Here is an 18,571-nt window from a genome sequence, read left to right as displayed (position 1 = left end):
AACAGTGTGTGAAGTCTGCTGATTGCTCTTTCCAATTGTTCCAGGAGCTGTCATATAAACTTGCTAGTGTGTAGTTGAGATCAAAGGATGGAGCTGAAGGGCACCTAAATTCTGTTTAGCCACTTTTCTATAGTGAAGTACAGCATGTTAGTATGCATCCATAATAGTGAGGAACATACAGAAGAAATGGGGAATAAAACATAAATGATTTAGGAAGAGGTGGTTGTTTGCCTTGTTGGTGGCTGGTTGCCTGATGTCCATATATTTAACATTGCGCTGAATACAAACTGAACTCTTCACTGCATAATACAATTAAATGCAGGATGATTGAATTAAAACCACAGAAAAAGAAGCGTGTGCACTGCACTGGAATCAAAGTTTAAAAAGTTTACCTCTGATTTCCACACAACGTAAGCGTGAGAGCTGGACGGCTGCACTTTCCTCTGAAGCCACCTCCGCGGGGAGAACAGCGTGCCGGTGCTCCCGGACTGCGCTGCACCGGGTCCCCTCACCAGAAACGGTAAATCCCCGGCGGTATTCCTTTTGGCACGCTTCACTATATCATAGTCAAAGTGGAAGTTGGAGGATGGAGAAACATCCAAAGGTATGGAAGGAGAGGAAAGGGACGGTGTTATGGGCTCCTTTAGTGTCGGAATCTTGGTGCGTAAAGCCGGTTTCGCAGCTAAGCGCTCTGGAGACGTAGTTGCGTCCGCAGCCGACGCTCCAGAAAACGATGCGCCACTTATTCCTTCAGTCCCGGTGCCACAGTGTCTTATGATAGCGGGGTCAAGGCTCCGGGTTTGGCGTAGCCTCCGTTTGGTTATGGCTTTGGAGGCAGGAGAGGAGCAGGAGAAGACGCTGTTGAGAAGTCCTTGAGCGGCAGACATGTCTCCTTAATTTGGATCTCACATCAGCGCTGCTCAATGCGTCTCTCTAAAGCTCCCCTACAACTTGTAAGACAGGAGTTTAGTGTTTCCCCATCAACAGGAAGGTCCACGTACAAGCTGGTGAAGAGCTGGACTGTGCTGCATTTGGCTGCAGACGCTGCGCAAAGTGGAGAAAGAGCGAGTCTTCTTGCGTTCCTCTGCACGTTGGTCATTCCTAAACTGAAGTGGAGTGAGAAGACAGTTTGAGAGTGTGTGGCTAGAGTGTGGGAGGGGGGTCAGAGAACTTGAGGTCAGTGCTGGCACACTGTATTCTTTCTTCTTATGAACTAATTTAATGTCAAAATATGATATTATTTAGCACTTGGATTTTGTTTTTTTTTAACCCTCCAGGCGAGTTTGCATTTGAAGAGTCAACTCTAGACCCCCATTGCTCCTCCTTTTCTTTGTTAATAAAATGGAAATGACCTTCAGATGATCATCAGCGGGTGATCACTAATGTCATCCACCAAAATCCATTCAGAAAACCATCATTTTGTCCTCATTTGCCAGAAACAATTTACACCACTGCTAAATTTGTTTTCTGCTGCCTTTGCAATTAAAAATGTGGGGTAATGTGAGTTTCTATAATTAATAAGTCCATTTTCATAAAGGTAATTAGACAGACACGATAATGAGACAGGAAGAAGGTCAAGCACACAGACAGACATGATTTAGCCGGGGATGAAAATAGGCGTATTAATCCTTGTCTCCCATTAATCCACCTCGCTGTCTGGGAATAATAGGCCTATCAGTGAAGCCTGCTGTGTGCTATTATTAGCTGAACAATAAGTGAGCCATAGGATTAATAGCCAATGCCTTTCTTCATACACCTGTGCAGGAGGCTATATTCCAGACATTAGTTTACACAGATGCTTGTGGAGGAGCTCAGCAATTTCAGTGTGTTAAGATGGCTGTGTGAGTGTGTGCATTTGGGAGAGTGTGAGAGAAAGAGAACATGTGTGGCCCAGTGTGTGAAAGTATGGGAAAAATGAAAAGAGACAGCAGGAGTCCGGAGAGGAGGGTGCCGGACGGCTGATAAAGGAGCTTATGAAGCTGCGCCGCATGACACACTCACACATACACACAACACAGCATGACATGACACTGATAACAGCTGAGATAGATTTGACCCTTCTAAAAACAGTCTGCGGGGGAAAGACTGAGACGAGGACTGAGAGAAAACACAGAAGCAGGAATTATAGAAAGAAAACACAGTGTTTTGCATCAGTTTATAAAAAAGTTAGAAAGAAAGTTAGGAAAGAAGCCAGCACTTGAGGCATTATTGCCCTGAACTGTGCCCACACTACTCCTCCATTTAGGGAAAAAGCCAAAAACAACAGTGATATGGAACAATAGTGCATAACATATTATACAGACATGTTCCCATACCACAGATTTATAAAGTATAAACCCTTGCAGCATCCTTGACTTTTCATCTGGGCATTGCATGACTCACTAATGGTCACTAATGTGTAACCATGGAAAACATTTAATGTGAATCAGTGATCATTTGACATGACTGTTAAAATACATCACGCGCTCAGCGTCGAAGGGAAGGAGAATATCAACAGGGCTACACTTCAGCCAGTCAAGTTCAGTGTTATATACACACTGTCCATATTTGGTGTACAATAGTAGAGCAGCGCTGCCTGAAACCATTTTAAGCAAAATGAGCCTAGATTCAGCTACAGCTGTAGAGGCATGGTTTCCTGTGCAGGGGATCAGTGTACATTTCATTGTCCAGGCCTTTTAGACAGATATGAATGAAAAAGTCACATGGTCAGGAACAAAAGAAATCAAATTACTTGTAGGCCTATATATGAAATATGAAACAATAACCCAGTGACACAGGGTTTATTTTTATCTGTTAAAGACAATTAATATTATTTATGCTGGAAAGAGGAAGGAACAGTATTATTATCAGATTTCTTCACGCAATCAAACTCTGAGATTGAACTAAGTGAATATGTTTGCAAACTTACAGGACAGTCTAAAATTAAAGACACACACGATGTGTACGCACACTGTTTGTACCCTAGAGCGATGTATCTTTCTGACCAAAGATTTCACGTGTTCCTGGCTGCACATGTAAACATCCCCATACTCTATATTTAAGAGCCACCATATTGTTACAATAGAGGAAGATTAGATTATTAAGACACTGGTGAATTTTCTTTTACTGTATTTTGCCTTAAGGAAAAGGGTCTTTCCCTAACTGTGTTAACTGATTACCAAAATAGCATGTTTTGATCCTCTAAGGCATGGGGTGTATGATACCCGGGTTGCTTAATTTGTATAGGGTGGTTTGATATGGATATTTAATCTTAGAGTACAATCAGCAGAGTTGTAATTGAGGCCATTTGCAATAGTCCAATATATCACCTGCAAGTTCTTAATCATTTTCATGTCATGAATCCCTAAACAGACGCAGATGGCTTTCTTCTTTGTTGAGATTTTGTCCCAGGGACCCTTGTAGACCGATTTTTTTCTTTAGGATATGGAGATTATAAAGATGAGAGTAAAATGTGTGATTAAATTGGGACAAATACAGGTGAATTACAGTAAAAATCTGTTTCACATGTTTGTTAGGTGTTGAAGAAAAACTTCACTGAAGAGATGTCCTCAATTGATTAAAGGAATAACTCCACGAGCCCCAGTGGCCGTTACATGAATATATGTTTATTACAAACAAATCTGTCGACAGAGAAGCAGTGTAGCAGCACGTACACATAGGCACAGCCAACACAAAACTTAACCTTGCATCCAAAAGGTACACTTCTTAAAGCAGAACAGTGGGCTGTGGTTTACAGGTTACATCATCTAAGGATGAAACAAAGAAAGAGACTGTCTGCGTCCCACCTTATCAGTATAAAAACAACAGAAACTTCTGCGGCCACTTCTATCTTATGTTAGGAAGATCTAGTGTCCCATAACCCAAAACAACATATTCACAGGGCTCGAGGAGGGCCTGAGGCCTCCTTTACAACACACCATTATTTGACCTGTTACTGTAAATTCTATTGCACCCCTCATAAATTCTATTACACACATAACCTTTATATTAGCCCAAGTTTTTCTCCCACATTAGGTATTAAATGGAGCCCTGTAAACGACCCAGGGTCCACCAACATTAGTTTGGAAACCTAATATTCATGATGCCACTCATACAGGAGGTCGATACACACATATTGTAGGCTAACCTTAGTATTAAGGCATGTGTTGCTTTATTGTTGCAAAGTAGTGATACATGCTAATAAGTAGACTATATACATGCATTAAAGCTAATTAAATAAATGGAACAGAAGCAGTTTGATGGTGACTTTACAACTGAGGCAAATAAGTTTCATATAGACTTTTTGTTCTCATATAGGCTACTGACATCTATTGGCCATTTTTTGAAATTGCACTACAGTACGGTGTCCGTGAGAGATCAACTCAACTCATTAAATTGCGTTTTTTTCATGCTGCCTTCAATGGTATGGAAAATGTTGTGCATACATAAATGATCCAACAAAGCAACAAAATGACACACAATGGACGAGGATGAACGGAGATGTACATTAATGTCTTTCTCTAGCTGAGTCCAAGCCAACTGCATGAATGGCTTAAAAATAATAATTTGATGAACTCTTGAAATCTTGGTGGCTTTACATAAATATTCAGTGGGCCTAATGTTGAAATTGTGATAATTCAAGTGTGTGATGTTCAGTTTCAAGATCGGTTTTGTAATGCATGTGTATGATAAAAACTGTTTTCTATTCTACCAAGGCATTCACTTGACCCCTGCAGTTTCGATTATGCACAATCATAGATATGCACAACCCAACGCTCTTCCCGCAGGCCTGAAGGGAGAAATTACGAGGATTCATTGAAGGCAGCAAGAGAATGGTTTCATTTATCCCACAACAGCGCCATCCCTCCATACTCTTGGTTTTGGTGGAAGACCCCTCACGGAAAAGTGTGTGGCAAGGAAAGGGTTAAGGAGTTTATAGGGTCCAGATCGATGCTCCCTCTTACACACGTCGCCATGAACAAATGAATTCGCGGGGACTTAAATATCAATTTCACAAAGGAGAAAGAGTCCTGTGCTTCGAACCCGACCCTACCAAGGCTAAAGTGTTGTATGACGCTAAGGTAAGTTAATATTTTGTGCAAGTAATTTAGCTCTTCGGTAGCGTATTTCATTTATACTGGAAAAGCAGGGTTGTTTCTATAAGTTGTGGGATATATGAATCGACCGGGGGAGGGCCTGAGAAAAATAACGTTAGCTGTTAATATAACGATTCTTGCATGGTTTCCGGGTACGTTTGATTGCACGTTTCTTCTTAAAGCGCATGATTTAACGTTACGTAGTACAGACAACTATGATATTTTGCAGCTGTTAGTTAATTTCAAGGGAGGCTGCTTGATGAGGCATTTCGGCCAAAACTCTTAACTTACCGATGCATGCAATAACGTTATTTAAATGAAATTAAGAGATATTTTATAGAACACCGAAGTAGTTATAGCTGGGTGGCTATCATCCCAGTAGTTTACTGCCATCACCTAACGTTAATAAACAAACGGACCAACACATCTTCCTCGCTAATTTGGCCGTCACTGACCATTGTAATGTATCAGTTATTGCTGTCTAGCTATTTTAATGCCATTGCATGCGAGCTAAGAAGATAATGTTAATGTGTTTCAAGCAGACAAAAATGCCGAGTATTATTTTCTTGTCGGCTAAGTGCGCAATGTGAGTTTCACTAGCTGGCTAGTTAGCTAGCTAATGCTAATGGAGGGCAATTTAGGGTAACTTAATGTTTACATCAACGCTTTCTAGCTTGGCTTTTGCTAACCAAGGTTAGCTAACAGTTAGCATTAACTGTTGTGTAACTGCTTGCGAGTTGAGAAGCTTCAAGTATTTAACTTAAGTATCTTAGCAAAACTACAATGTAATGTAAAAGTCATGCATTCAACATTTTTGTAGCAAAACGTAGCTACTTAAAGTATCAAAAGCAAGGAATGCTCCGTTTCATCATTGATAATTAAATCTGTAACATTCAGCATCATTTTAGTGTTATAGCCGGTCTAAGTTAAATAAGTGACATAGTGTTGTGTAATTGGAGTTGGACATACATTTAAGGTCAGATTCTTCTGATATTCCCTATTCCCTTGCAGTATGAGGAAAGCTTAGGCTTCCAGTTCCAAGCTTTAATTAGACGTAGCTTGCATCATATTTTATGAGGTTATGATCGTACTTCATTAGCCCGATAATAACTGACTGAATGAAAATGACTGAATTGCCATTTTGTTTCCATTTAACGTATACTCTGGAATCAGGCCAATGTTGCACTATGTTCTATCGTGATTTGCAAAGTAATTAGTAACTACAGCTAGTAGTATAAAAATAGTCCAAAAACTATAATATTTCCTGTTGAAATGCAAGGAACTGAAAGTTTAAAGTCTCAAAACTTGGGAATACTCAAAGAACATGCTTGACATGCATTCCACCTCTGCTTACTTGACCAAAGTGTTTGAGTACTGACAAGAGCTGAATTGTGAGTAGAATTGTCCTTCAAACCACAGGAGCCTTAAGAAAGACTGTACTTACTGTTGTGTGTTCACATTACAGGTCATTGATGTCTTGATAGGTGCAGATGAACATGGAAGAAGAATCCCAAAGTACCTGATTCACTTCAATGGTTGGAACAGGAGGTAACATTAAATTGCTTGCTTTGATTAACAGTTGTTGAACACGGAGTTACTGTCACCTACCTACTTAACTATATCAGACTCATTGTAGTGTTTATCGTTGCAAAATCTCATGTTCATCAACTTGTGTAATGGTGTAGCCATAAAACACTGCTGCCAAACCATGCAGGTCTGTGTGATTTTATTTTTTTATGTTTTATTTTTTTAATGTGTGTGTGTGTTTTTGGTTAGCTGGGATCGTTGGGCTGCAGAGGATCATGTCCTAAGGGACACTGAGGAAAATCGTAAATTGCAACATAAACTGGCTCGCAAAGCTCTAGGTCGCATGTAAGTTCATATTATGTTCATTCATTCAGTCATGGAGGTAAATACCATCAAAATTTATAACCATTGAGTATATTTTCTTGTATGTGTATCACTTAGGTCTGTCTTAGTGCTCCAGATAGGCAGGATGTTTTCCTGATTTCAGCAAGAATTCAAAGTAGAATCATTGAATGGATTTTGTTACTCAATTATCAGGCTAGAGAAAAGTTTTGTCGATTTCAGACAGGCGCAATGCTGTCAGTGACCATACATGACACCTGTAACTCAAACCACAAGTGTGTCAGTGTCTGGTCTGTGTCCACATGTTTTGCATTTGACCTTTCTATTGGTTTGTTCTATCTTTAGACGAGACTGATACAGATAGTATTGTTTTCTTTCCTGGCGGTAGGAAGAGAAAGGGATGGGCGAAGAGGCGTCGTCGTCAGTCTGGTACTAAATCTTCTCTGAAGACTCTCCCTAAGGAGGACGACAGTGATGACGCATGTGAGAAATCTTTCTCTGTCTTTTTTTTTTTTTTTTTTTTTTTTTTGCTCCCAGTCTCCCTTAGCAATCAAATGAATCCCTCTGTATTTTTCTGTTTCTAGGTTTGATTTCGTCTTCAGAGAACAGTGACGGGGACGATTCTGACCCTGAATCTTCAAATAGTGGGGACAGCACCTTCTCTGAGGACATCAACAAAATGGTGAAGTGGATCAGTTCAGTTTCCATCTCGGGACAAGGGCATATATAGACAAACATTTACATTTTAGGCCTGTAGTTGATGCCCTTACCTCGACCAACATGCAGTGAGTGCCACCAGAAAATGACCATGTCCAATGTCCATTTATACTAAACTCATAGTACACCTGTGGTCTTCCAGGTTAAATGTGTTCTTATTAGTTTGTGTAAACTAATATTTTGTGTAAATTGCCTGATAGGCCCAAATCTGGTTAAGCCTAACATGACTTTTATGACCGTGACTTCTGTCCATAGAAAACCACATCCTCTTAGTTTCTATAGACCATGTACCTGAAGGTTCATATCTTTTTTTTCTTTCAGAGGGTTGAGCCAGACATTAATGTTAAAAGGGAATGTGAGGAGAAGATCATCCACGTGGACATCAACATCCCGGATGTTCTGAAGAAGAAACTGGAGGACGACTGCTTTTACATCAACAAGAGGAAGAAGGTACATGCAGCAGATATTAAGCAGTGTTTGATTAGCTTGATTCTGTTAGGCATGGTAAGATATGGAAGTTTGCTTTAATTGAATTGACTTGAGGAATGTCCGTAATTGGCCATGTTTATCTCTCTTAGCTGGTGATGGTTCCCTGTCAGACGAATGTTGTGCACATCCTAGAGTCCTACGTCAAACACTTTGCCATCAACAAAGCATTCATGGCCAACGAGCGGTACCGGCGTCAGCAGAGCACCACACAGAATAGCAGCCCACAGCCAGTCCCTCCAGAGAAGAGGTGAGTGTACACACACTTAAAAAAAAATATAGTGCGAATCTATATTCATATTGTGGTAATTCTTATATTTATATTATGGTTCACAGTTCCAAGTCTACCTAAATCTACTTAAATGTTGTAAACATCTTTTTTTTTTTTTTTTTTTACTATAGGATTAATTGAGAGTGCATCCATGATTATGAACTTTAACTAATTATCCTTAAATTTCCTTTTGTTTTAAGCGAGGAGTTGTGTAAGGAGATGGTCGACGGCCTGAGGATCACATTTGACTTCACCTTACCCATGATCCTCCTCTACCCCTGTGAACAAGCTCAGTTCAAAAAGGTCAGCTCCTCCAGGCTTTTCCTGGCCATCAATGAAAGCTCCCCTTGTTCCAGCAAGTAAGTGTGCCATGAGAAATCAAGTCTTATGTGTTGTTTCAGAAACTACTGCTTGGCTGTGATATACTGCATTTGACTGTTGTGCTCTGACATTAAGCTATAATCCTTTTTCTCTCCATTTGTGTCGGAAGCGCCCAACGAGAGCGCAGCCCGAGCCCATTGGGGCACAACCCACCTACCCCCCAGTCCACAGACAGCCAACCGGCACTGAGCGACATTTCTGCCACAACGCCTACCGCCCCAGCCCCCATCCCGAAGCGCCGGCGTCACCCTGACATGGACTGTATCTCATACCAGTCCCAGTCGCTCAGACGCTCCACAAGGAACACGTCTGGAGGTGACAGGCCAGCTGAAGGAAGCAGTGGAGGTGATCATCATAGTTTTTACTGGATATGGGGCTATTTGGAAAATTATTTAACAATGCATTGTGTATATAAAGGGAGTGTATTCTATTCTTGTATAATTTATTCGTAATTTTTCTGATCTCTTACATTTTGTAAGGCATATTGTAGCAATGATTACACTTGTGAGTTATAAATACAATAAGTAATGTTCCAGGTGGAGGCAGTGCCACAGCGTCCCCGCAGCTCAAACGCCGTTTGGTCGACAACTCATCCCAGCCCAAGTTCTTCTTAAACCTCGACAAAAGTAAGCTGACACAACATTACTTCAAATAAAAGCTTCTGTGATATTACTCTTAACTGTAACGCTCAACCTGAATGTTTGGATTTTTCTACCACTAGTTCCACTTTTTTGGGGGGTCATGAATGAAAATTGTGAACGAGTTAGACATTTTTCTGTTCAGGACAACTGTTTTCATGGCCTGCAATTATCCAACCTTATTCTTATCTAAACAAGACAGTATTTCACTCAAGCTTTTACAAGGGTTGTTCATAGAATGGTTCCATGTTTATTCCTCTTTACAGTCTGACGCTCTTCCTTTATGACATTTTTAACAACACACATTTGACTTGTAATAGCAGGAAAATCACAGGTGCAATTAATAATATAAACAATGGCTCTGTTCTATCATTAGCATTATTAGTTACACATGTATTTGACAAGTCAAGATGTACACAGTGAGACAGGCCTATTGTCCTAATCAGATTAATATCAAAATATTGCATTTCGTGAAACATTCAGCATAATCATATTCAGTGAAGTGACAACTTTTTGTGTATGCAATAACCAGTTTGGCCCAGTAGATGGTGTTATCCCACTTCTTTCCTCCCACATTGATCACCTCTCAAAACTTTTTGTTGCTTGCATTAGTTCTTGCTGTCATTGGGTTGTTGTTTTTTTTTTTTGTTTTTTTTTTTTAGCCATATTTCAGCCATGATAAGCTACACAACAAGACGTTTATCTGTAAACATGTTGTTTTTCTCTGTTCTTTCTCTTTACCCAGAAACCCCAGTGCACAGTGGCTCATCTTCCCCATTGCCCTTGACACCAAGCAAAGAGCGAAGTGGGCCTTTCTATGGCCTGGAGAGCCGGAGAAACAATGAGCTAAATGAGGTGATGAAATTGTGTGTGATGAATGTACTATTGGCTGGAAGGGAAACAATGTCTTACACAAGGATAGTCACATAAATGGCCTCCCTCATTGCAGTGAGAGAATTCAAGCAACCTGTATGAACTGAAATTGTCAAACCAAGCAAAGCACCCAGGGTATACAAAAGTTTGGTCCTTTGCGTTTGATAATTCATTCGTACAGGCCCATGGTATTGCCAAGTTTACATTGACCAGTCAGTAGAAACATATTGAACATTGATCATAACTACATAAATGTAGTCAGTTCAACTGTTAATGGCATTTTGAAATGGTAGATATGTGATACCTCGGTTTCTGTTAAAAGCTTTTTCCTTTACTCTGTCAACCAGGTCCTAAGTTGGAAGCTGACTCCTGATAACTACCCCCTGAATGACCAGCCTCCTCCACCCTCCTATCTGTATGGAGCACAGCACCTCTTGCGGCTTTTTGGTTGGTGTCTCTGATCACCGGGAATCTGTGAAATTTCCCTCCTATTTTATGATTTTGATCACATTCATGTCCCTTTTGTGCAACTTCTTTCTATTCCCATGCTCACTGTCTTGCTTTACTTCAGTGAAGCTTCCTGAGATCCTGGGAAAGATGCAGATCCCTGAGAGGAATCTCCGAGCCCTGGTCAAGCATTTGGAACTCTTTCTCAGGTAACTGATTGTTGTGTTCAAATCAAATATATCAATATTATTACCTTTTTATGCATAAGATGTCTCAGAGGTAAGTGCTTTACGAAGCAAGAGAGGGACAGAAACTATTTAGTTAAAATGGTTTAAAGAACTATTCAACTTTCTTCATGCTGTGCAGATGGGAGAGTACCAATCCTTGGTTCACTCAGACCTGAAGGCTTACGGTTTCTTTTGCCTGAATCTTTTAGACATTTAGGCATAATATTGAAATTTCACCCCCTTCTTGAAAAAAGGTTTGTATCGTCAGGGGGACAGGAACTGTGTGAAATCATGTATAATTCCCTTGGAGGATAAATCATTAAAAAGATGAGGTGCTGCATTCAATTAATAGGACATTAAATAGGAAGCACTTCGGCTTAAAATGCACCTTGCTAAGAACCTGCACGGTTAATTAACCAAGGTTTGACCTAGCTAAGCGGGAAAGCTCAATAGTAACTGCCAGTGTTGAGCAGAGAGTTCACTGGCAGTTCTCATTTCACAAGGAGGGGGTGGGGGCCTGGAAGCTATCGGTAAAGTCTCTAGAACACCCTTGACAAATCCATTTTATGCCTTATGCCCAGTACCCTGATGTAGTGAAGTGTTTAGTAGCCTGCTTCACAGTAGAATAGTAGAAGCAAGAGATTAAAAGATGGAGAACAACAATAGAATTCATTCATAATTTAACTGTCGGGAAATTACCAATACACCAAAATAACCCAGAAACAACAAAACAAAAAGGCAAGGAAGAGTAAGTAAATGAGAACATTTGGGGGCGTAGGGGAGGGAGAGATGGAGTGAGAGAGAGCATGTGTTAGAGGGAGGGAGATGAGTGGGCGTTACACAAGCACGGGAGTCTAATCTTTAAATCCTCCCTAGCGATCTTCAGTTCAGCCGGTCCCAAACCTGGGGGATTTAGGTCCTCTCATTCTCTAATCAAACACATGCAGTACCGTCTTCTGCCACCAGTCAGTGCTGTGGAGCAGCACCTGAACTCAGCATGGAGTGTGCACAGGGACAAACCCGAGTCTGAGAGCCCAAATTACCTCTATTCCACTACTCAACCAAAAAATTTATATAAATAGAACTGGAGCTCAGTACTTGGTGCCACAAAAATCACAAGGTGGTCTTCTAAAAATAGCTAGAGCTGGCATTCATGTGAGTTTGTGGGAATAGAGTGGTGTGCAGTATGAAGGGATTACAGCATTCAGTGTGATGCATCACCTTCACCAGGTTTTTTTTTTTTTTTTTCCTCACGGCAGGACAGAAGGAAGCAAAAGGACATTGTCAACCTGAGAAATAGACAAATTTCTAACAACAAAATCAAATACTAATGTTATTCTTTTCAGCAGCATTAGCAGTTCCTCTTGGCAAAGCATCTCATGCAGTGTCATTAGTAGTAGAGGAAACAAATCACTGGTGCATCTCTTTTCATAGAACATTAGTCTGCAAAATGGCACAGACTATAAATTGGGTGCGAAGTGAAGTGCTTAAAAGTAAATTTCTTTTGCAGTTTCAATATCCTCTGAAGCTCTGTGAAGAACTATAATTGGTTAAGACAGGATTGATAATATTCAATACACAAAACAATGATATTTTTCCTTAGTGGTTAATATTTTGACCATGTTGGAGACTCTGCAGGACACTGGACACTGAAATACTGGTGTCTTTTGGGAAAGCCTTTTACTCTGAAATCAGCCTCGTGGCAGATTGTGCCGAGCGGGCAAAAACTGATTGATGTTGCAGAGACTGAAGTGCAATGCATTCTGGGATTTGGCCACAGTTGATCTCTCACTCTCCCTTTCTCCGCAAGAATGATTAAGTGTGTGTGTGTGTGTGTGCACATGTGTACGCACACGTTACACTGATTTACAATGTGTATGCCTAAAGCGGCTTGCCCTGCGTTATTACAGATCTAACAGCAATAAAGATTAGCACAAGCCTGAATTTCTGGCACCAAAGAGCCAAACAAAACAAAAAATCCCAATTAATAAATATGCATTGAAACCTGTTTAGTGCTTTTCAATAAATCTCCCGAATCACCTTTTTTTTTTTTTTGTTTGCAGTGAAGAATTTGGCTGAAATAAACTTTAATTTCTTTAATCTTGCTTAGCTTTGATTCATTCACTGTGGGGTACTTACATATTCCCTTTTATTGTCCCATTAGGTTGTCTTGTTTGTTATTCGTTGTCAAAGAGTTCTCTGATGAGGATAATTTGTTTGCATTGAGATTAGGAAGGCCGGTGGAGCTAAGATGAGATGGCAAGATTTAGAGGATTTGGCCGAGTAGCGGATACTAAGAAGATTCCGGATTAGTTTTCCCCGCTACTGATTAGATGGGAGGGGGTGGATTTTTCACTCTTTCCCTCTCTGACTGTTGGTCGGTCGTTCTCATGTTCTCTGTCTTTCTGTCATAGCGATTGGTTCTCTGGTGGTGGTGGTATAGGGATGGATGAGGGGGCTTTGTCTCTGACATATATATAAATACCCCGGGCAGAGGGCAAGGGGTCTAGGATTTATGTGGAATGAGCCAGGGATATCTAGGAAAACCGGAAGTCAAAAGTGAGCTGGGACATGACATTTGAGATGTCATTGCTTTTTGCTTCATATAAGCCTGTCGTGTCTGAGCTGTTTGTCATGTGACAGCATGTGTTGAATATTTAATATGAACAGAGAGGATTGCTGAACATTTTTGAAGTTAAAATATCTCACCATATTTCCCTCTCTTGTACTTCCTTTTCCCGCCCTCTCTTAGGTTTCTGGCAGAGTTCCATGAGGATTTTTTTCCTGAGTCTGCATATGTGTCAGCATCAGAGGCCCACTACAGCATGAAACAACCGAGGCCAATTTATTGAAGGAGACGTTGGCCATTGTGTTACTTTCCCTTGCTTGTCTCTACCCTGACCTACCCTTCAGCCTGTCTAGACTAACCTGTCTGGGCTTGTGTACAGAGGCATCAATAGCAGCTTTCTCTGGAGTTCAGCTGTATTGTTTTCCTGGACCAACTTTTCTTCTCCTATGGCCTAACGTTAGTTTTCCTGATGTTGCGTTGTGGAACCAGTTGCTTCTACCATGCCACTAACCCTCACCCATGCTCTGTTTGTGGGATTGTTCTGCATGTCAAGCCACCCTGCACTGCTTTGATGCAATGTACTGCTCCAAGGCACGTCGAGTGCTGTGTGTTGGTGGCGTGCGCTACCTTTTTGTAGGCCCTATATGAGATTTAATTCATAGGAGACAGCTACTGCTACGTCCCCCTTTACGAGCCTTTCCTCATTGTCTTCTGCTTTTTTGTTACCTGGTTTACACTTTTGAAGACCAGGCTAGTTCTCTAGCTTCTCAGATATTGGAGGCTGGCCAAGACAAAACTGTTTTGAATCACTCAGCTGTGGAAGCAGACACAATCAGCGCTGTTTGGTAAAGCCCCCCTTTTTTTTTTTTTTTAACTTCATAGCCACAGTTTTGGAATATTGTGGCCTGTTCATTTAAGGGAAAGGGACACAGGTTGATAAGCTGTGTTCTTGTTCTACCTGCCCAATAAACATGTTTTGGATACTCTTTAGGGCATTATATGCTGGTTTGCCTGGTTTGGTAGCTTGGCCCCTCTTTATGTAGTGACTTTCTGTAAGCGCTTCCCATGTAGCGCCGCCAGGGATCCTCTTCCGGATAGGATTCCTCTTAAGCTACAGTAGGACTAGCTCTTCCTATCCTGGAGCTGCTTAGCTGCTTTCGCTGAGTAATTCTTATTTACTGACTCTTTAAAAACTTTCAATCAGGAATGTTGTTTTCCTCTGGAGTTTTTCTGTTGTATTACACTTTTTGGATGTGTAATGTCCACTCAGTGTCCATTAGAGATTTTCTTATTTCTTGCTTTGTCTTGCTTTTGATGTTGTCCTGTGCATGTCTGATAAATGTCTAGCAGCTTTTTATTTGACGTTTTCTCTGCCTGTTCCTCTCACTGTGGCCACCTTCTAACAGAAAGGATAAGGCACAATGGTGAAAAATTGATGACAATGTGCTGTGTACAACATATCTGAGAGTAAACCATGTGTTGCTCCTTCTTATTCATACACAGAGCAATGTCATGGCGTAATGTCTTTTTTTTCTCAAGGTAATCTTAATATACAGTCAAAGACACAAGGCTGTTAGTATTTGCAAATATTGTTTTAGACCAGCTCAGTTCATTGAGTACCAGATCAGACAATAACTTGAAATGTGTCAAAAACAAATTTAGGATACATGTATGGGATTTACAACATAACGACTGATGCCATTTGCTAAACATTTTATAAGAAAGAATTCAGTTAAACAAATGCTAGGAATTATTTATAAATGCAACAAAAGCGATTGTTATGATTACTCGTCATGACATTGTGAAAATGTAAATACAAAACACCTGTTGATCAGTATGTTATTTATTTTTCTTTGCACACCACTGGATCACTCTGTTCATGTCTTGTTTGTTGAAGTGGTTATAAACTATATACTTGACAAGACCCATTCCAGACTTGTCAATACACAATTAGTTTGTCTCAGCTGTTTCTTGAACAAATAACATCTGTCTATACAGTATCATACAGTAAACCGCTGTATTGTAACAAACTTGTATGTATAATACAGTGCATCTATATTTCCTGTGTTATATACAGAGGTATAATTTGCATAGCCTGTTAGACTTTTCTATTGTGTTTTTCAATGTTGTCTGTTTCCCTTTAGCCCGGTTTTCTTTGTAGAGTTTAAATAAAGACTTTCTGAAGCCTATCAACTTGTTCACATATACATAAAGCACCATGATTGTGTATGCCTATACGGCCCTAGACGATTTTAGGCATGTCAGTTTTTCCAATGTGTTGTACTGTCTTGATAGATGCCTGCTCATTCCTGCGCCTTTTCCTGCCTTTGTACTTTTAACAGTAAGATGAATCAGCTGGAAGCATGCAAATAGATTTGAATCACTGAAAACCACACAAAGCACTCCTCTATTAAATGTTAAATGTAGACAGCAGAATTTTATCAGCCACCTTGACCTTCCATGTCCCCAGACTATAGCTTATTAAAACTTGGACCCTGAAAATGCTGCTTGATAGCCACAGCTTGACATTTTGAATCTGCTGTTCTTGTCAGTGTGGCTCTTCTGTTAGTCTTTGAGCTCCTTGAAAGCAATCTTTCTTGTCTAATCTAGTGCCTCTCATTTATCTGAAAACTTGACACCTCTTTGACACTGTTTAATCAAAGGTGATTTTTTTTTTTTTTTTTTTTTTTTTCAACTACCAGAATAAAAGCCACAGTGGCAAGACAGATCTGCTACTGATGTGGTATGATACTGTCACTGTTCCCCTGACAGGCATTGGTGAGCAGGTTGAAATTTTGATCTAATCAATGTACCCTTGTCGGGTGAAGATGGATGGGAGTCTTATAGTGCTTGTTGTTCTATGCAGAGGTGGACATGTTTTTGGCAAAGATGAAAGTTCAATATGTTACTCTAAATCAGGCACTTTTGGAACTGGTTGTCTTGAAACACCACTGTGTCGAGAGACTCTGGGCAAAGTTACAGTGCATACCAGTATTTTATGTCTACCAGTGGAACTGTTGTAGCTCTGTCACAGCTCTCTTGGAGAAATTGTTCAACATTTTGGGAAATGTGCTTTTTCGCTTTCTTGCAGAGAGAAGAGAAGATCATACTACTCACATGTCTGCTGAATTAACTTTGTTTGGCTCGAGCGGGGAGTCGATTAGTTTAGTTTAGCTTAGCATAAAGATGGGAAGCAGCTAGCCTGGCTCTGTCTGAAAGTTCAAAAATTCACCTACCAGCACCTTTTTGATAGCTCACTATAAATGAGTAAATTAGTTAGTGTAAAAATTTTATCCAGCACATAACTCCCTGTGCAACCACAAATGGCGGTTTTGTACATTTGTTTGTGTACGCATTAAACAAATTATATACCATGTGTTAATTAATTAGCTTTAGAGGTGCTACTAGTCATGCTTTTGAGCTCTGGAGTGCCCCCCCGCTACCAGTCTTTATGCTAAGCTATCATGTAGTCGTGTAGTTCTGATCAGATCAGTGTGTTTTATACATCGTAACTACAGTAAATGTCTGGCACTCAGTCCTTGCGTAGATCTTGGCGCTTTTGCTTCATGTAGAAGATCCTCGATACATGTGCACAGTAGCTACTCAACCTAGAGACGTTACAAGCCACACCTTTTTTAAACTGAGCAAGCATACTGTATATCACAAGCTTCTGGTGCAGTTGACCCATAGGCGCGTGCTTGAATACCCTGAAAAGGGTAAATACTAAAAGGAACTTGGATTTGATGTAAATTAGATGTGTGCAAAGTCTCTTCTTCTATACCTGTATACTGTATCTTTACTCTCTGCAGAACTATGCTCTTAGTCTATTCCCATTTTACCTGTGGGAGGCTGGCTAACATGGCCTTCCCACATTAGGGTCCTAATGGGTTTTAGTGGTGAGCCCTAATTGTATTTGGACTGGGTCAGACTTCTTGTAATGAACCGCTTATCACTGCAACCCAAGACAGCACTCTCTTGCCTGCTGCTATCACGTAGCAGCAGAAGCCACCAGTTCAAGCTTCTCCATGCATCTCAAATCGATTTCCCGTCCCGCACGGTCTCTCTCCTCTTACCACATGATTCAATTGTTGGGGGGGAAAACGGGTTGTAATGAGATGTGAGCTATCACCTCGCAAGTGCTGGTGCCCGCACCTTTCACCTGATTCCACCTCTTCTTTTGTTTGTGCTCACCCCCTTCCATCTGCAGCAGCTGGGTCCTATCTTTCCATCCCACTCTCTGGTCTCCGTATTTGGCTGATTCTTTAGTCCCTGAGTGGTTTTCTTTTCCTGCCCTCACATCCATATCACCATCTCTTTTGTCTAATGTTTCCTCTGATTGGTCTTTTGTCTTTCCATTCCTCTCCTCACTCTCTTCAGTACTTTGAGACAGAAGAGAAGAGAGTGAGAAGCTTTTGGCCAGAAGGAGTGCACAGACATCTCTTTCCATTCATTTATCTAATTGTGAAGTGTTTTCTGTTCATCCACTCCAAGCTTTTGCATACTTTGACACATTCATCTCCTTATCCATCTTCTTCCAAGTGTCTGGCATTTTTTTCTCTTCACACATCTTCATTCTCCAGTTTTTTACCCTTCATCATCCCATTCTCTCCATTGTCATTCTTGCACCGTGGACCTAGGAGATGGATTGCTAGAGAAGATGGTGGACACCAGCCCCTCTGCCTCCTCCGACTCTTCTTGGACATCATTTGACTTTAGCACTGACCTCACATCAGTCAGCTCTGACCAAGTCTCGACTCCCGTGAGAGCTCCCAGTGGCTGTGAACCATTCGAGGTCCAGCACCCAAAGATGTCCTCTTCAGTCGAGGTCTCTTCTGAAGCGCGAATCAGGAAGGTTGCATGGAGGGAGACATCTTTTCTCGGAAATGATGAGTAAGTACATCACTGTAATAACTAGAGCATTCATCAGGGACACGGTGACAATAAGTGACAGAAACACTTTAATGTTTAACTGGTGAGAAATAGGAATTTGGCCACATTTTTCCCCCCCCAGTATAATC

General features: G+C 40.8%; 3 protein-coding genes across 9 annotated transcripts in view; 2 read left to right on the top strand and 1 right to left on the bottom strand.

Moving 5' to 3' along the window:
* LOC122872138 (rho GTPase-activating protein 6-like) overlaps positions 1-1,116 on the bottom strand; it is a 75,208-nt gene extending 74,092 nt beyond the window's left edge. The window contains exon 1 of one of the 2 annotated variants that reach the window (XM_044187934.1): positions 393-1,116. In XM_044187934.1, the coding sequence (XP_044043869.1) occupies positions 393-887 (495 nt within the window). In that variant the 5' untranslated portion in view covers positions 888-1,116. The remainder of the gene's footprint in view (positions 1-392) is intronic. The other variant, XM_044187936.1, reaches the window with a different exon arrangement.
* Positions 1,117-4,792: 3,676 nt separating this feature from the next.
* On the top strand, positions 4,793-15,742 carry LOC122871880 (male-specific lethal 3 homolog). 4 transcript variants are annotated; one of them, XM_044187409.1, is made up of 14 exons: positions 4,793-5,060; positions 6,541-6,623; positions 6,852-6,947; positions 7,333-7,427; positions 7,529-7,626; positions 7,983-8,111; positions 8,240-8,397; positions 8,619-8,777; positions 8,909-9,144; positions 9,336-9,425; positions 10,183-10,292; positions 10,658-10,757; positions 10,882-10,966; positions 13,737-15,742. In XM_044187409.1, exons 1-14 carry the CDS (start codon positions 4,962-4,964, stop codon positions 13,834-13,836), a joined length of 1,638 nt encoding a protein of 545 aa, XP_044043344.1. In that variant the 5' UTR covers positions 4,793-4,961; the 3' UTR covers positions 13,837-15,742. The 4 variants fall into 4 exon arrangements, with proteins under 4 accessions (XP_044043344.1, XP_044043346.1, XP_044043345.1 ...); XM_044187411.1 differs by having other exon boundaries at positions 4,911-5,060; positions 6,560-6,623; XM_044187410.1 differs by lacking the exon at positions 4,793-5,060 and adding an exon at positions 5,283-5,534.
* A 142-nt stretch (positions 15,743-15,884) lies between these two features.
* The window catches only part of LOC122871878 (FERM and PDZ domain-containing protein 4-like), a 76,756-nt gene continuing 74,069 nt past the window's right edge, over positions 15,885-18,571 (top strand). For 2 of the 3 annotated variants that reach the window (XM_044187402.1, XM_044187401.1), the window contains exon 1: positions 17,455-18,443. In XM_044187402.1, the coding sequence (XP_044043337.1) occupies positions 18,211-18,443 (233 nt within the window). In that variant the 5' untranslated portion in view covers positions 17,455-18,210. Of the gene's footprint in view, positions 18,444-18,571 lie in introns of all 3 variants that reach the window. The other variant, XM_044187408.1, reaches the window with a different exon arrangement.

Source organism: Siniperca chuatsi, linkage group LG24, assembly GCF_020085105.1.
Source record: "Siniperca chuatsi isolate FFG_IHB_CAS linkage group LG24, ASM2008510v1, whole genome shotgun sequence".
In the NCBI taxonomy this organism is placed as follows: domain Eukaryota; kingdom Metazoa; phylum Chordata; class Actinopteri; order Centrarchiformes; family Sinipercidae; genus Siniperca; species Siniperca chuatsi.
This window is presented reverse-complemented; position numbering and strand designations above follow the sequence as displayed.